This window comes from Salmo salar, chromosome 09 (genome assembly GCF_965601325.2).
Source record: "Salmo salar chromosome 09, fSalSal1, whole genome shotgun sequence".
In the NCBI taxonomy this organism is placed as follows: Eukaryota; Metazoa; Chordata; class Actinopteri; order Salmoniformes; family Salmonidae; genus Salmo; species Salmo salar.
Window position 1 is genome coordinate 113,603,819 of NC_138299.1, and position 19,505 is coordinate 113,623,323.

At 41.7% G+C, this 19,505-nt stretch overlaps 1 protein-coding gene across 2 annotated transcripts in view; it reads left to right on the plus strand.

Annotated features, from left to right (window-relative positions):
* The first annotated feature begins 1,038 nt into the window (after positions 1-1,038).
* Positions 1,039-19,505, plus strand: part of LOC100306788 (fibroblast growth factor 12) — a 159,360-nt gene continuing 140,893 nt past the window's right edge. The window contains exons 1-2 of one of the 2 annotated variants that reach the window (XM_014213400.2): positions 1,039-1,094; positions 1,263-1,417. In XM_014213400.2, coding sequence (XP_014068875.1) covers positions 1,378-1,417 — 40 coding nt within the window. In that variant the 5' untranslated portion in view covers positions 1,039-1,094; positions 1,263-1,377. Of the gene's footprint in view, positions 1,418-19,505 lie in introns of both variants that reach the window. The other variant, XM_014213399.3, reaches the window with a different exon arrangement.

Below are 19,505 nucleotides of genomic sequence, written 5' to 3' on the forward strand. Positions count from 1 at the left end.
GTCATTTAGGACACACCCTTAGAAATATTGAGAACCATAAACCAGTACCATATAGGCCTATATTATCGGCAATACATTACATCTAGCCCTACTAGGCCCAAAGACCATAACATTTTCAATTTCAATCTTTTTTGGAGCCACTAAAATGTAATATGTCATCACTTACAGTCTCCATAGCAACTTACAGCCAGGCAGCCCTTCAGCCCCTACTGCCTACAGGTCACACAAAAGTAACATCACTGTACTTGGGTACCAACCTGTGTTACCATGGAAACTCACACACTAAACCCGTTTGATAAAAATCCTGCAAACATGTTTAAATTCCTCCGGCCTACACCTGCACCCATTTGAGTCATCACTTGAGACTATATCTGGAAAAGAACAGGACTTGTAGTTTAGTGTGTATCCAGACATCTTCAGCCTCATACAACAGCAGAAATCTTAGGCCTATATAAATGGGATCAAAGGGACTTCTGAGCTCAGCTAAATGATGTGAGAACCAAACGTCTGAGTGTTTTGAACACAAATGAGTCAATGTAAAAATCACAAAAGAGTAGGCTATGACAAGGAAAATGTTATTCGATGGAATCTGATGCACCCTATCTTGTGATAGTCAACGCTGTGCAAAGATGTCATCATGGCAAGGGTGGCTATTTGAAGAATCTCAAATATAAAATATATTTTGATTTGTTTAACACTTTTTTGGTTACTACATGATTCCATGTGTGTTATTTCATAGTTTTTATGTCTTCACTATTATTCTACAATGTAGGAAATAGTAAAATATACATAAAAACCCTTGAATGAGTAGGTGTTCTAAAACTTTTGACCAGTAGTGTATGTAAAAGAGCAAAAAGCTTTATTTGATGACTAGAAAAATATATAGCAGGTAGTGCACAATAACAGGTGTTTGTTGTCGGATGCACAAATTCGATAGTGGAAGTGACTCCCCACTGTCTAAAATGTCACCTTAAAACTCCAGCAGGGGAGTCTATCCTGACGTCACTTCTGTAATTCATAGGAGCCCGAGCTGCAGCATAGACTTCAGCACCAAGGCGAGAGGACAGCTCCCGATAAGCAGCCCGCGGACACTGGTAGGCTTAATGCACACGCGTGGACAGACAGCGTACAATTTGCTTGGTCGGAAATCACCCCAAAATCTCCGAGTTAGCCATTTTGCCCTACACAATATCAATTGACTCACGGACAGTCCGGCCATTGATAAAACAGCTGTTCTCACTGGTCACGCTTGTTGATTACAGAGGTAGACAAACCAGGGGAGAAGAAGAACCACATCCCGACCAGAACAGCTCTGACATCTCCCAGAAACGAAGCGTCTTTAACTTCCCTCCCTGATCAACCTAATCACAACGGGAGATGGAGATCATTAAAGTAGATAAAGCAGACAAAGCACCCGGTAAGCAACTTCTTTACTTATTTAATAACAGACTGTGTGGGTGTGAAATAATCGCAGCATGTGTGTGTGTTGTGTGTTCTGTGTATTGAATCAGTGGGTCTGGTGGTGTGTCGGCGGGGGTGCGTGGCCCACGCCTCTGTATGAGTAGACTGCGGTACTTGGTGCTCCTGTACACTTGACAGGCGCCTTGCCGCTTAGCCTACATGAAAATTGCAGTGGTGGATTTATAAGGTGTGGTTTATTTGGCTATGAACATCTGTGTCTGTCTCCTGCTGCCTCGGGCGTAGAGCATCCGTAGCCTACTACGACTCGCCCTTGTAAGGCTACGTCGTTGCTTTTGTTTTCAGTGAATGGCTGACGGAACCCTGATGCAGCAAATGTATGCAGGTTAGCGTTTTTTGTAATGAATCTTGTTCTGGAGGCAGCTCTACGGAGCTGTCAGCTGGCACAGACACAAAGTCATAACATCGGATTTTAAAACTAACGCTAACCTTAACCACAATGCTAACTTTAATGCCTAACCCTACTATTAAATTAAGACCAAAAAGCCATTTTATTTTCGTGTATTTAATATTGCCAATTTTCATTTTCCCATCTAGCGGAAATCACTTAGTTCTGCCTGCAGGACAAGATTCATGACAATAAACGTCAACCTGTCAAATGAACAGCTGCGTAGGGTTTCTGGAGGAGGGGAAGGGTGGGTTCTCTCAATTCTCTGGCTATGGGCAAGGCTGAAGGCCCACACGCATTATCTTTACACATGTAGCAGCCTGTGTTCTAGCCTACTTTGACACCAATATATATATAATATCTATTAATATATAATAGTATCAATATATATATAATATCTATAGGTGTCCCATTAGAATTTTCAGGTAACCTTCTATGTGTATGGGGCATCGGTCACACACACACACACACACACCACACACACATACACAGACAACATCATGAATTGGCTATTGACAGATAACATGTGCCATGGCCCGTGAAGCACATGTATTTAATAGGTAGATGAAAATCAGGCTTGTTTAGGCATTCTTTGACTGAACCTAATTTTAATCTGATTATAAAAGACAGGCCAACTCATATTGGTTGATAAAACGGGTGTTTTGAGTTGGCCTGTCTTTTATAATCAGATTAAAATTAGGTTCAGTCAAAGAATGCTTACACCTGCCAATTTATGTGACCGATGCCCATACACATAAAAGATTAGCTGAAAATTCTAATGGGATACCTATAGATATAGTGTCCTCTCCATGTATTAAAATCAGCATGACGTACATCTTGCACTGGTTATAGGATGGGAATTCCCTTACAAAGCGGCCCTAATCTTATATCCAAAATATTTTTTTTACAGATGGTGGAGCAATTTCTGCATAGTGCATTTTAATATTGTTCTAAATAGAAAAATTAATTATGGCTAAGACAGTAACTTTTCTACAGGAACATTCCATAGGGTGGCGCACAATTGGCCCAGCATCGTCCGAGTTAGGGTTTGGCAGGGGTAGGCCATTATTTTAAATAAGAATTTGTTATTGACTGACTTGCTTAGTTAAATAAAGGTTAAATAGAAAATACATTGTATTTGGCGCATGTGACGAATAAAATTGGATTTAATTTGATAATTACGCTTTGGTTTCTTTGAAGTTCAATTCCACAAGCATCAACATATATAGCAGGTCGATTATTATCCATTGCTACCATATTGTTTCATAGCTATTAATACAATTTTACACGTTTTGTGTACAGGTTACACATGGTATACACTGCACAACACAATTCTTACTTGCAGGTTCCTTCTCGACAATGCAACAAAAATAATAAATAATAAAATATAATAATATTATAAAAGATAAGAAAATGGAGTAGAATAGAATAAACATTTTAGCATAAGTAGGATCTTTTTTAACCTTAACTTAACTAGGCAAGTCAGTTAAGAACAAATTCTTATTTACAATGACGGCCTATACCGGCCAAACCCGGACAACACTGGGACAATTGTGCCAGTTGTGATTAGAGGTCGACCGATTATGATTTTTCAATGCCGATACCGATACCGATTTCAACGCCGATACCGATGCCGGCGAAAACCGCCGATACCGATTAATCGTCCGATTTATTTATTTGTAATAATGACAATTACAACAATACTGAATGAACACTTATTTTAACTTAATATAATACATAAATACTATCAATTTAGCCTCAAATAAATAATGAAACATGTCCAATTTGGTTTAAATAATGCAAAAACAAAGTGTTAGAGAAGTGCAATATGTGCCATGTAAAAAAGCTAACGTTTAAGTTCCTTGCTCAGAACATGAGAACATATGAATGCTGGTGGTTCCTTTTAACATGAGTCTTCAATATTCCCAGGTAAATTTTAAGTTGTAGTTATTATAGGAATTATAGGACTATTTCTCTCTATACGATTTGTATTTCATATACCTTTGACTATTGGATGTTCTTATAGGCACTTTAGTATTGCCAGTGTAACAGTATAGCTTCCATCCCTCTCCTCGCTCCTACAATTCTGGCAAATTAATTACGGCCTTTGTTAGGAATAAATGGACTTCACAGTTCGCAATGAGCCAGGCGGCCCAAACTGTTGTATATACCCTGACTGCTTGCATGGAACGCAAGAGAAGTGACACAACTCCCCTAGTTATAAGAAATTCATGTTAGCAGGCAATATTAACTAAATATGCAGGTTTAAAAATATATACTTGTGTATTGATTTTAAAGAAAGGCAGTGATGTTTATGGTTAGGTACATTGTTGCAACGACAGTGCTTTTTTTTGCAAATGCACTTGTTAAATAATCACCCGTTTGTCGAAGTAGGCTGTGATTCTCTGTAACGGCGGTCTATGGAAGAAGTGGACCAAAATGCGGCGGAGTTAGGGTTCGTCATATTTAATTTACGAACACTATGCATTTCACAAAAAACAACAAAAACTGACAGCCAACACAGTCCTGTCAGGTACTACCACAATGACAAGAACAATTACCCACACCACACAAAGGAAACGTAGGCAACTTATGTGTGACTCCCAATCAACCACAACCCTCTACAGCTGTGCCTGATTGGAAGTCACACGGCCAAAATCAACGAAACAATAAAACACTCACTCCCTTCTGCCACGTCCTGACCCAACTACACCCTCTACTGGTCAGCACGTGACATTCGATGAGAAATTAACAGGCACCGCATCGATTATATGCAACGCAGGACACGTTAGATAAACTGGTAATATCATCAACCATGTGTAGTTAACTAGTGATTATGTTAAGATTGATAGTTTTTTATAAGATAAGTTTAATGCTAGCTAGCAACTTACCTTGGCTTCCTGCTGCCCTCGCATAACAGGTAGTCAGCCTACCACGCAGGCTCCTCGTGGAGTGCAATGTAAGGCAGGTGGTTAGAGCGTTGGACTAGTAACCGGAAGGTTGCAAAAACGAATCCCCGAGGTGACAAGGTAAAAATCTGTTGTTATGTCCCTGAACAAGGCAGTTAACCCCCGTTCCTAGGCCGTCATTGAAAATAAGAATGTGTTCTTAATCTGACTTGCCTAGTTAAATAAAGGTGTAAAATATATATATATATATATATATATATATATATATATATATATATATATATATATAAAAATCCCCCCCCCCAAAAAAAATTGGCAAATTGGTGGCCAAAAATACCGATTAACGATTGTTATGAAAACTTGAAATCGGCCCTAATTAATCGGCCATTCCGATTAATCGGTCGACCTCTAGTTGTGATACAGCCTGGAATCAAACCAGGGTGTCTGAAGTGATGACTCTAGCACTGAGATGCAGTGCCTTAGACCGCTGCGCCACTCGGGAACCCAGTATTTAGCAAAAATATTATGAGTCTGGTAGCAGCAGTTGTGTGTGTGTGTGTGTGTGTGTGTATGTGTGTGTGTGTGCTTCTGGGTTTGACACTTTATCACCTAAATTATTATTATTATTTATTTTGTATTTAACCTTTATTTAACTAGGCAAGTCAGACAAATTCTTATTTACAATGACTGCCTACCCCGGCCAAACCCTAGCCTGGACGACGCTGGGCCAATTGTGCACCGCCCTATGGGACTCCCAATCACATCTGGTTGAGATACAGCCTGGAATCGAACCAGGGTCTGTAGTGATGCCTCTAGCACTGAGATGCAATGTCTTAGACTGCTGCGCCACTCAGGAGCGAGCCCAACAGGTGTAGACCTTACAGTGAAATGCTTACTTACAAGCCCTTAACCAACAATGCAGTTTTAAGAAAAACAAGTGTTAAGTAAAAAATAGATAAGTACATTTAAAAATAATAATAATAATAATTACTATGCAATTATTAGGTAATTACAGTTTTAACTAAAAAGTAGCCCTTTCCTGCAGTCAAATGACCTAGTGGCTCATGGGTGGAATGTTTTAATATTTTAATACATTTCTTTTTTTAAACCCGCTGAAGATCTGGTGTTTCTATGTCAAACGGTTTTGTTATATTTCAGGCTTCTGTGATGTATATAAATTGTAATATTGGGATGCAAACTGAAAATTGAAAGCATTTGAACTCTATATCTGACATGGTACAGGTGTCTTATTTTTTTAAGCCCATAACCATGTGTGTGAGGTATATACTTTTGTTTCAAAGTAGATTTGTTTAAATATTTATTTTCTTATTTTTTATTTAACCTTTAATTATCTAGGCAAGTCAGTTAAGAAGAAATTCTTATTTACAATGATGGCCTATGACTACCAAGAAACACTGTGTGATCCTGATTTAGCCCACTGCAGTAAAAGTATATCGTTAAAGTGGAACTGACTGCCTTTTAACTACTTTGCAGATATGAAACAAACAGACAATCACAATATCATAAAAAAAATATCAAATTCCCAGTTTAAGCTACAAAACCAACTTCATAAGGTTTTAAAAATGCGTTTTATTTTAATAAAAATTCCATGACTTACAGTAAGGCATTGTTGGCAGAATAGATGGATGCAGTTCAATGCATGATTAATATAATTCACCAATACATTTCTTGGTAGTCCAAAACATATAGCTATCAGGTTGTAAATCACAGCTGGCCTGGTACATTGTATGCTGCCTCCACCCATTCGGGATGCACTATTTCAGTTTCAATGACTCAATATTTTGGACAAAAACAGACGAATGTAACTAAGTGTAACTGTAAGGGGTGCGTACTGGCGGCGGAGAAGTCAGACACAGGAGAGCAAAACCTGTGTTTCCAATGGCGCAGTTTAATAATAAAAACCCACCGGAAAACAGAACAATCAATAAATGGGTACAAAACCCAGACATAATGTGCACAAGCACTTACAATAAACAATTCCGGACAAGGACATGGGGGGAACAGAGGGTTAAATACACAACATGTAAAAAATGGAATTGGAACAAGGTGTGTGGGAAGACAAGACAAAACAAATGGAAAATGAAAGGTGGAACAGCGATGGCTAGAAGACCGGTGACGTCGACTGTCGAACGTCGCCCGAACAAGGAGAGGGACCGACTTCGGAGGAAGTCGTGACAGTAACGATTTGCGCTGAGAGTTGGGAAGCAAGTTCAGGGAGTGAGTGTTTTAATGAAGAAATGCAACATAAACCAAAACAAGAAGCACAAACAATGCACAGACATGAAACTGAAACAGAAACAATGACGCCTGGGGAAGGAACCGAAGGGAGTGACAAACTCAGCAAAAAAAGAAACGTCCCTTTTTCAGGACCCTGTCTTTCAAAGATAATTTGTAAAAATCCAAATAACTTCACAGATCTAGTTGGAAACGGTTTAAACACTGTTTCCCATGCTTGTTCAATGAACCATAAACAATGAATGAACATGCACCTGTGGAACGGTCATAACTGCCCGAGTTACACCAGGAACGCACAATCCCTCCACCAGTGCTCAGACTGTCCGCAATAGGTTGAGAGAGGCTGGACTGAGGGCTTGTAGGCCTGTTGTAAGGCAGGTCCTCACCAGACATCACCGGCAACAACGTCGCCTATGGGCACAAACCCACCGTCACTGGACCAGACAGGACTGGCAAAACGTGAACTTCATGGTTGGATTCGCGTTTATCGTCGAAGGAATGAGCATTACACTGAGGCCTGTACTCTGGAGCGGGATCGATTTGGAGGTGGAGGGTCTGTCATGGTCTGGAGCGGTGGGTCACAGCATCATTGTTGTAATTGCAGGCAATCTCAATGCTGTGCGTTACAGGGAACACATCCTCCTCCCTCATGTGATACCCTTCCTGCAGGCTCATTCTGACATGACCCTCCAGCATGACAATGTCACCAGCCATACTGCTTGTTCTGTGCTTGATTTCCGGCAAGACAGGAATGTCAGTGTTCTGCCATGGCCAGCGAAGAGCCCGGATCACAATCCCATTGAGCACGTCTGGGACCTGTTGGATCAGAGGGTGAGGGCTAGGGCCATTCCCCCCATAAATGCCCGGAAACTTGCAGGTGCCTTGATGGAAAAGTGGGGTAACATCTCACAGCAAGAACTGGCAAATCTGGTGCAGTCCATGAGGAGGAGATGCACTGCAGTACTTAATGCAGCTGGTGTCCTCACCAGATACTGACTGTTTCTTTTGATTTTGACCCCCCTTTGCTGACATAACACATTATTCCATTTCTGTTAGTCACTTGTCTGTGGAACTTGTTCAGTTTATGTCTCAGTTGTTGAATCTTGTTATGTTCATAGAAATATTTACACATGGGTTACCGAAACTCGGTCCTCGGGAACCCAAGGGGTGCACATTTAGTTTTTTCCCATAGCACTACACAGCTGAGTCAAATAATCAACTAATATTCAAGCTTTGATATTTTTAATCAGCTGTGTAGTGTTAGGGCAAAAACCAACATGTGCACCCCTTGGGGTCCTGAGGACTGAGTTTGGGAAACGTTGGGCTAGCTTATCTATTTATATAGCTAATTAGCAAACTAAAAACACGGAGCCTAACGTTAACTAGTTAGCTGCTGGGAGGATATCATGTCATTGGAGGAGTGGGTGAGTTACCAACTTTTTCCCCTCATCGTTTTTTGGTGGCTACCGCTAGAGATGCAGGTATCATTTGGCTAGCAAGAAATTTGAATCGCTTTGCTTGCTAGCTAGCTATGCTGAACTTGATCAACTGTTATCCAGTTAGCATATCTCTTGCATTCTTTCACTCTGGCCATCTACTCTGATTTCAGAGCACTCTCGTTTGAGTGTGCCAGAGCGCAGAATAACTAATGAATTTACGAACACACAACACCTGCTGAATATGACCGGTTTCAGTATACGTTGCCAGCAGCACAGTTAGTCACTAACGCTCTAGATAACATGTAAACAGGCTAAGCAGCTCTGCTAGAGCGAGTAAATGGTCAGAGTGAGGTGTTGTCTCATTTTTCTCTGGAAGTAGCTAGCAAGCTAGCCAACTTTAGCCAGTTAGCTAACAGAAAATCTGACAATGCTATGAATTTCCAAACGACCCAGATCGCACTCTGACACACTGGAGGCAATTTATGAATGCACCTTTAGTCGTCAATCAAATGTATTTGGCATCGATCAAATGGGCAGAAAGGCATGCAAGTTCCCATTCAGTTGTCAAGACGTGGTTTTGGAAAGCATGTATTGGCAGGAGAGCTGCAGAAGGACGAGCAGGCTACTATTCCCCATCGTTTATCAGTGCAAGTTTGATGGCAAACTAGCTGAAAAAGTTTGAGGGATTGTCTAATATACCCTCTTTAGATTTTAGCTCATCTCGCTAGCATTAGTTGTTGATCTTGTTGTTGTTGATATGCATAACTGAGGGAGAGACAGCCTACTTTTTCATGGTTGTTTGATCAATAGGACTGTAAAATTCCCAAATATAAGAGGACTCCCATGGTATTTACACATTTGTAGAAATCCATTCAGGTGTATTTTGTGGCTTTTGGCGAATGCGTTCTAATAATCTAAAGTCGCGATGTTGCTACTGCCTGCTGTAAACACACAGTCCAGTTCAAAGTGAATGATGGCAGGCCCATGTGGCAAATGGCTTATTTGCGTAAAGGTCTACTGTAGCTCTGATTGGCTATGGCGCACTGGTCTGCGTAGACTGGACAAGACAATATGTTTTTATTCGGTTTTAATTGTCCAAACGCACAGCCGCTTTCCCAGTCTATATTGCTATAGAATTTGCACAAATGCCTTACTATACGTCATTCCCAAACATTCTATGAATTTACTGTCAGTTCCATTAACCTGGAAAAGCAGGAGCCTTTTGGATATTTAACAACAAGTCAATATTCTTTGTTGATCTCAAGCATTGTTGTTGAGAGAGAGAGAGAGAGATAGAGAGAGAGGCAGGGATAGAGAGAGTGAGAGAGTGAAAGGGAGAGAGTGACAGAAAGGGAAAGAGAGGTCATAAAGATCCACCTCCACAACTGTACAGTGAAAATAAAACAGGTTCTGTTGAATAACTCTTCTTGAGGAACAGTGCAGGTTGCTATCACAAGACATCCCTGTAGAAACCATCCACCAGTAATATGATGAGAGAATTTGACTTTGTTATGAAATAAATGTAACATGTGATGTATCCCAAATGGTGAAGATGGCGCCGGAGGGGATGGCTGCCGTCTTATTGGCTCTTAACCAACCATGCTATTTTGTTCATTTTTTTTGCATTGTTTGTAACTTGTTTTGTACATAATGTTGCTGCTACCGTCTCTTATGACCGAAAAGAGCTTCTCGACATCAGAACTGCGATTACTCACCTCAGATTAGACAAAGAATTTTTCTTCAATGAGTCAGACGGGAGGGAGATACTACAGACACTTGACCAGGCCCAGATCCCCGGCATTCGCTGGAGAAGGAAACAGAGATTTCGCGGAAAAAGATCAGGGTGCCTTGTGAGGATCAGGCGACGAGTGGCTAATCTGCCTTTGTCTCCATCCTCAATTGCTGGAAAATAAATGGGACAAACTGAAAGCACGTATATCCTATCAACGGGACATTAAAAACTGTAATATCTTATGTTTCGAGGCTTGGCTGAACGACGACAACAAGAACATACAGCTGGCGGGTTATACACTCTATCGGCAGGATAGAACAGCAGCCTCTGGTAAGACACGCATGCGTATATGTAAACAACAGCTGGTGCACGATATCTAAGGGAGTCTCGATGTTTTGCTCGCCCGAGGAAGAGTATCTCATGATAAGCTGTAGACCACACTTTCTACCTAGAGTTTTCATCTGTATTTTTTGTAGCTGTCTACATACCACCACAGACCGATGCTGGCACTAAAACCGCACTCAATGAGCTGTATACCACTATAAGCAAACAGGAAAGCGCTCATCCAGAGGCGGCACTCCTAGTGGCCAGGGACTTTAATGCAGGGAAACTTAAATCGGTTTTACCTCATTTTTATCAGCATGTTAAATGTGCAACCAGAGGGAAAACAATTCTAGACCACATTTACTCCACACACAGAGACGCGTACAAAGCTCTCCCTCGCCCTCCATTTGGAAAATCTGACCATAATTCTATCCTCCTGATTCCTGCTTACAAGCAAAAACTAAAACAGAAAGCACCAGTGACTCGGTCTACAAAAAAGTGGTCAGATGAAGCTGATGCTAAACTACAGGACTGCTTTGCTAGCACAGACTGGAATATGTTCCGGGATTCTTCCGATGGCATTGAGGAGTACACCACATCAGTCACTGGCTTTATCAATAAGTGCATCGAGGATGTCGTCCCCACAGCGACTGTACGTACATACCCCAACCAGAAGCCATGGATCACAGGCAACATTCGCACTGAGCTAAAGGGTCGAGTTGCCGCTTTCAAGGAGCGGGACTCAAACCCGGAAGCTTATAAGAAATCCCGCTATGCCCTCCGACAAACCATCAAACAGACAAAGCGTCAATACAGGACTAAGATTGTCTCGTACTACACCGGCTCCGATGCTCGTCAGATGTGGCAGGGCTTGCAAACTATTACAGACTACAAATGGAAGCACAGCCGAGAGATGCCCAGTGACATGAGCCTACCAGATGAGCTAATTAAATTCTATGCTTGCTTCGAGGCAAGTAACACTGAAACATGCATGAGAGCATCAGCTGTTCCGAACGACTGTGTGATCAGGCTCTCCGCAGCCGATGTGAGTAAGACCTTTAAACAGGTCAACATTTACAAGGCCGCTGGGGCCTACGGATTACCAGGACGTGTACTCCGAGTTTAACCCTCTCACCAGGCTCGAATTTGACTCTCACAATATTACCTTATGCAGAATATCTCAACCGCATGGGGTATTAGGTGTGAAGGACATCTCCAATAAGAATCCCTATTGTAAACTATCTAGGGTGATGACAACTAGGGTAATAACTTCAGATAGATTTTTAGTTGTTGTTTAAGGATGTTTTTTACCATACATTAAATGAAATTGAAACAGTAAATGACTCCACCAAGGCAACATACAGTGAGGGAAAAAAGTATTTGATCCCCTGCTGATTTTGTACGTTTGCCCACTGACAAAGAAATGATCAGTCTATCATTTTAATTGTAGGTTTATTTGAACATTGAGAGACAGAATAGCAACAAAAAATCCTGAAAAATGCATGTCAAAAATGTTATAAAATGATTTGCATTTTAATGAGGGAAATAAGTATTTGACCCCTCTGCAAAACATGACTTAGTACTTGGTGGCAAAACCCTTGTTGGCAATCACAGAGGTCAGACGTTTCTTGTAATTGGCCACCAGGTTCTCACACATCTCAGGAGGGATTTTGTCCCACTCCTCTTTGTAGATCTTCTCCAAGTCATTAAGGTTTCGAGGCTGACGTTTGGCAACTCGAACCTTCAGCTTCCTCCACAGATTTTCTATGGGATTAAGGTCTGGAGACTGGCTAGGTCACTAGAGGACCTTGATGTGCTTCTTCTTGAGCCACTCCTTTGTTGCCTTGGTCGTGTGTTTTGGGTCATTGTCATGCTAGAATACCCATCCACGACCCATTTTCAATGCCCTGGCTGAGGGAAGGAGGTTCTCACCCAAGATTTGATGGTACATGGCCCCGTCCATCGTCCCTTTGATGTGGTGAAGTTGTCCTGTCCCCTTAGCAGAAAAACACCCACAAAGCATAATGTTTCCACCTCCATGTTTGACGGTGGGGATGTTGTTCTTGGGGTCATAGGCAGCATTCCTCCTCCTCCAAACACGGCGCGTTGAGTTGATGCCAAAGAGCTCCATTTTGGTCTCATCTGACCACAACACTTTCACCCAGTTGTCCTCTGAATCATTCAGATGTTCATTGGCAGACTTCAGACGGGCATGTATATGTGCTTTCTTGAGCAGGGGGACCTTGCGGGCGCTGCAGGATTTCAGTCCTTCACGGCGTAGTGTGTTACCAATTGTTTTCTTGGTGACTATGGTCCCAGCTGCCTTGAGATCATTGACAAGATCCTCCAGTGTAGTTCTGGGCTGATTCCTCACCGTTCTCATGATCATTGCAACTCCACGAGGTGAGATCTTGCATGGAGCCCCAGGCCGAGGGAGATTGACAGTTCTTTTGTGTTTCTTCCATTTGCGAATAATCGTACCAACTGTTGTCACCTTCTCACCAAGGTGCTTGGCGATGGTCTTGTAGCCCAGTCCAGCCTTGTGTAGGTCTACAATCTTGTCCCTGACATCCTTGGAGAGCTCTTTGGTCTTGGCCATGGTGGAGAGTTTGGAATCTGATTGATTGATTGCTTCTGCGGACAGGTGTCTTTTATACAGGTAACAAACTGAGATTAGGAGCACTCCCTTCAAGAGTGTGCTCCTAATCTCAGCTCATTACCTGTATAAAAGACACCTGGGAACCAGAAATCTTTCTGATTGAGAGGGGGTCAAATACTTATTTCCCTCATTAAAATGCAAATCAATTTCTAACATTTTTGACATGCTGGATTTTTTTGTTGTTATTCTGTCTCTCACTGTTCAAATAAACCTACCATTAAAATTATAGACTGATCATTTCTTTGTCATTGGGCAAATGTACAAAATCAGCAGGGGATCAAATACTTTTATCCCTCACTGTACATAAGGTTCAAGATTTGTTTTATTACATTTTCAATGCACCACATCAAAATAAATAAAAATAATAAACCCCAAGGCGTCGTGCACAACCCATGTCCAAATTATTTCAAGCTTGCTTAACCTGTTGGCACGCGTTGGAGCTAAAAAAAAAAATGACGACACACAAAGTCCAGAAGCACCCCACCGTTGTGGTTACTCACTACTCGTAGATATTCCCTGAGCGAAGTATAGCAGTTCCGTGCAGGTTTCCTCAAAATCCGCAGCAAGCACAGCTATCAATGCAGACAGTACTCCTTAGCAATAACCAATATCCCATGGAAACATGAACTTGTTAATCTTCCCCAAGTAATTCTCTCTTGGTGTCGCACGATGCTAGGCTAACCTCGAGGCTGTCAAATACATCCACGATGAGACGGTAGCTTCAGTCTTTACTAAGTCTTTCTTAACAAAATGATAACTCTTATAAAATAAAATCGGTATTTCCCTTCAAAACTCGGTATGTATGGGTTTTGTTCTATTTTTATCGTCTTCTTGTTACGCGGAGCAGCACAGGGAACCCAAGAGCAGAGATGAATGAACCAAGGTATTTATTGTAACACAGGGAGATATGGAGTGAAGATCCGGTGAAGCTTGGATGAGTTGTAGGAAACCAGATATGGAGGCTGAAGTTGGAGTGTGCTGGGTTGGGACAGGTCCGGAGGGGAATCCAAGGGAGTGGTGGTGAGTCCAAAACAGGGTAGCAGGGTGGTAAGATGTGGAACAGGAGACAGGAGCCAGAGTCAGGGCGGCAAAATGAGCAGAGTAGAAGTGGCAGAACTGAATATTTGTAGAGGTCTTGATAATGGAATGAATTGCAGCTGGTAGGGATCTGCTCTGACTCCAGCACACCTGTCTCCAACCACACAATCACACACAAACAGAAAGGGAGGGGGAGAGAGAGAGTGTACTGGGGGAATGGCTGCAGGTCAAGCAGGCACCAGATGACCACTAGGGGGTGTGGCAGGAGCAGATGTGACACTTTTATAATTTTTCTTCACCAACGGTCATAATGTAATGTCCATCCTTTTCTCAATGTCTCTCTCCCTCTCTTTTTTCCCAGGCCTTCTGTTAACCAGGTCAACTCCCATTGGCCACAGCTTAACAAGCGACCTTATTGGTCAAAACTTAAACTTAAAAGTAAACCAACCTATTCACTTAAGCATTACCAATTCATTATAACAAATAAACCCAATAGTTGGTTCTACCAAGGGTATTACACAAGCATGCGCTGACCAACTGGCAAGTGTCTTCACTGACATTTTCAAACTCTCCCTGTCTGAGTCTATAATACCAACATGTTTCAAGCAGACCACCATAGTCCCTGTGCCCAAGAACACTAAGGTAACCTGCTTAAATGACTACCAACCTGTAGCACTCACGTCTGTAGCCATGAAATGCTTTGTTGTCACAGTACCCAGTCCCACCACACACCAGTACCTCTCCCTCCCTCACCTACAGTTTTACATAGGGGCAAGCCCTGTCTGTGAGAGGGTGTTTAGGTTCTCCTCTGCTGCTGGGAGTGTAATTTGAGGCCCTGATGATGGGCCAAAAGGGTTTCCTTTATGTAACTCTCTCTCTCTCCACCAGCTGGCCGGCTAGCTTAGAGGCACACAGTCAAACAAGGTGCTGGGTTACATAATCAATGTCTGTAGTTACATTGCCCAGATGTAGTGGAGAAAAAACCCAAACAACCTTGGTTGCCAAAGGTGGGAAGTCCCCAGGCCCCCAAAGCAGAGTAGTGTTGTGGCTGCTTTGTCAAAGATTTTCAGCTGAATGTTAGACTGATGTTATGTTGTTTTCCCTTTCCTTCACCACCTCTACCACCCTGTCTTGGGAGGGACACTTTATTATTCATCAGGCCTGGGTTTACATAGTATGAGTAAAAACTTAATCATGCAAAGCTTAAGTATTTTAAAGATACTGTTGGAAACCAGGGGCTCTATTTTTGGCTGGCGTTAAGGCGGCACTAGTGTCAAACGCACGTTAGTTTGGAATTTTGTATTGTAAAAACTGGCGCAATGACCTTTTCCAGCCCTAACGCCATGTTCTGCAATTTACCTGTCTTATATCAGCTCACTTGTGCACAGATGGGCGGGGTGGAAATATTTTAGGTGTGTCCTTAACATGATCCAGAGTGCTAATTTCAGGCAGCACTGAAAGGGATAGTCAAGACCAACCAAAGGCTGGTTTTAGAGGTAACGCAGTTGGTTATGGCTGTGGCGATCAGAAAATCTTGTCAACCGTGATTGTCAAGCAAATAACTACTGGTCTCACGGTAATTGACCGTTAATTAACAAACACATTTAGCATCTCCTGGCTTCCACACATAACCTACAAGCCACTGATGCAGACCTTTGGAACATCTACATTTTAAAAAGGCTAATAAATCCATCACAATAAATCCATTATTTATTTTATACACGTCTAAAGAAACATGATATGAAGAAAATGTAGTCTGTTTCAGAAGAACAGAATAGCATACTCTGAGTTTGACCCATGCCGTATGGCTGTGTTCAATTAGCCTGTCTGGGCCAGTGGGACGCTTGCGTCCCACCCTAATCAACAGCCAGTGGAATCGCGTCGCGCTAAATGCAAAACCTCATAAATGCTGTAACTTCAATTTCTCAAACATATGACTATTTTACACCGTTTTATAGATACACCTCTCCTGAATCGAACCACGTTGTCCGATTTCAAAAAGGCTTTACAGCAAAAGCAAAACATTATATTATGTCAGCAGAGTACCCAGCCAGAAATAATCACACAGCCATTTTCAAAGCAACTAGCATGCATCACAAATACCCAAAACACAGCTAAATGCAGCACTAACCTTTGACAACCTTCATCAGATGACACTCCTAGGACATCATGTTACACAACACATGCATTTTTTGTTCGATAAAGTTCATATTTATATATAAAAACAGCATTTTACATCGGCGCATGACGTTCAGAAAATCATTTCCCTCAAATGCTTCCGATGAATCAGCGCTACAATTTACAAAATTACTATTCGAAAACATTGTTAAAATGTAATATTGTCATTCAAAGACTTATAGATTAACATGTCTTGAATGCCATCTCTTTGCCAGATTTAAAAATAACTTTACTGGGAAATCACACTTTGCAATAAACAACGTGGTATGCCCAGAAAAAAAGTCTAGGCTATAAATGTTGGAGCCATCTTGGAACGATCAACCATCAAAAATACTATTGTAAATAATCCCTTACCTTTGATTATCTTTATCAGAAGGCACTTCTAGGAATCCCAGGTCCATAACAAATGTAGTTTTGTTCAAAAAAGTTAATAATTTATGTCCCAATAGTGTTAGCGCGCTCCGAAGGCTAGTGAAAATGTACCGTGTGCGTCTGACTTGTCGTCAGGAATGAGCAAAAAATATATATTTAAGTTCGTTCAAACATGTCAAACGTTGTATAACAGAAATCTTTAGGGGCTTTTTCAACCAGGGCTTCAATAATATTCCATTGGGACGGTTGCATTGTCTTTCAAAACGTTTCGAAAAGGGAGAGTACCCATGGGCGCCGACATCACAATGGTAATGGCCCATCCCCTGTGACCAAGATAAACATCCTCTCTTTCAGTCAATTTTGATTGTAAAGACTGGGGACATCTAGTGGAAGCCATAGGAAGTGCTAAATGATTCACAAGCCCCTGTGTGTTTCAATGGCAAATGTTTGAAGTGATATCCACACATCAGATTTCAGTTTCCTGTCAGGATTTGTCTCAGGGTTTTGACTGCGATATGAGTTATGTTATACTCACAGACACCATTCAAACAGTTTTAGAAACTTTAGGGTGTTTTCTATCCAAATCAAACAATTATATGCATATTCTAGTTACTGGGCAGGAGTAGTAACCAGATTAAATCGGGTATGTTTTAGAAACCAAAGTTTCTAAAACAGTTTGAATGGTGTCTGTGAGTATAACAGAACTCATATGGCTGGCAAAAAATGTTTCCACCTCCATGTTTGACGGTGGAGATGGTGTTCTTGGGTCATAGGCAGCATTCCTCTTCCTCCAAACACGGCGAGTTGAGTTGATGTCAAAGAGCTCCATTTTGGTCTCATCTGACCACAACACTTTCACCAGTTGTCCTCTGAGTCATTCAGATGTTCATTGGCAGACTTCAGATGGGCCTGTATATGTATTCTTGAGCAGGGGGACCTTGCGGGCGCTGCAGGATTTCAGTCCTTCACGGCGTAGTGTGTTACCAATTGTTTTCTTGGTGACTATGGTCCCAGCTGCCTTGAGATCATTGACAAGATCCTCCCATGTAGTTCTGGACTGATTCCTCACCGTTCTCATGATCATTGCAACTCCACGAGGTGAGATCTTGCATCGCACCAACTGTTGTCACCTTCTCACCAAGCTGCTTGGCGATGGTCTTGTAGCCCATTCCAGCCTTGTGTAGGTCTACAATCTTGTCCCTGACATCCTTGGAGAGCTCTTTGGTCTTGGCCATGGTGGAGAGTTTTGAATCTGATTGATTGCTTCTGTGGACAGGTGTCTTTTATACAGGTAACAAGCTGAGATTAGGAGCACTCCCTTCAAGAGTGTGCTCCTAATCTCAGCTCGTTACCTGTATAAAAGACACCTGGGAGCCAGAAATCTTTCTGATTGAGAGGGGGTCAAATACTTATTTCCCTCATTAAAATGCAAATCAATTTCAAAATTTTTTGACATGTTGGATTTTTTTGTTGTTATTCTGTCTCTCACTGTTCAAATAAACCTACCATTAAAATTATAGACTGATCATTTCTTTGTCATTGGGCAAACGTACAAAATCAGCAGGGGATCATGTAACGGTCGTCGTAGGAAGTGGACCAAGGCGCAGCGGGTTGAGTGCTCATTTTAACTTTTAATATAGAAAATACAAAACAAGAGAACACACAGTAATGCAGGCTACACACAGCAATGCACAAACAACCTCCCACAATTCCCATAACAAACACACAATTATAGGACCTTCAATCAGAGGCAACGATAAACAGCTGCCTCCAATTGAAGACCCCAATCCCAATTACCTAAACATAGAAATAGAATGACTAGACGGAACATAGAAATACACTAACATAGAACATAGACCAAAACCCCGGAATACATAAATCAAACACCCCTCTACATAAACACACACCCCGAACCATATAAAACAAATACCCCCCTGCCACGTCCTGACTAAACTACAATAACAAATAACCCCTTTACTGGTCAGAATGTGACAGATGAATTACCTTTTCCACTTACTGTAGTTGTCTGTGCAGATTTAAGATAGCACGAGGTTGATAGCCCAAGGGCTCAACCGTCTAACTGCATTCACAACAGCAAACACTATAATGTGCTCCTTTCTGCAAGTTTCCATACATGTGACTTCCTGTAGCTGTATGCCCAGTCTTATGACTAAGTCACACAAAGACAAGTTTGTATCAGGTAAGAAAAACACTAGCATTTAAAACCTGTTGAGGATAGGGGGCAGCATTATCACGGCCGGATGAAAAATGTACCCAAATTAAACTGCCTACTACTCGGGCCCAGAAACTAGAATATGCATATTATTAGTAGATTTGGATAGAAAACACTCTGACGTTTCTAAAACTGTTTGAATGATGTCTGTGAGTATAACAGAACTCATATGGAAGGCAAAAACCTGAGAAGAATCCAACCAGGAAGTGGGAAATCTGAGAATTGTAGTTCTTCTTTTGAATCCCTATCGAAACTACAGTGTCTGTGGGGTCACGTTGCACTTCCTAAGGCTTCCATTGGCTGTCAACAACCTTTAGAAAGTGTTTTCATCCTTCTCCTGTTACTGGGCAGAGAATAGTAGCTCAGTCAATGAGTGGACTGCCTGAGGACAAAGGGCTTGGTTATGCGCGAGCCCGCGAGCGCGTTGTTCCTTCTTTTTCTCCTGGAATGAATACGCTATTGTCCGGTTGGAATATTATCGCATTTTTACGTTAAAAA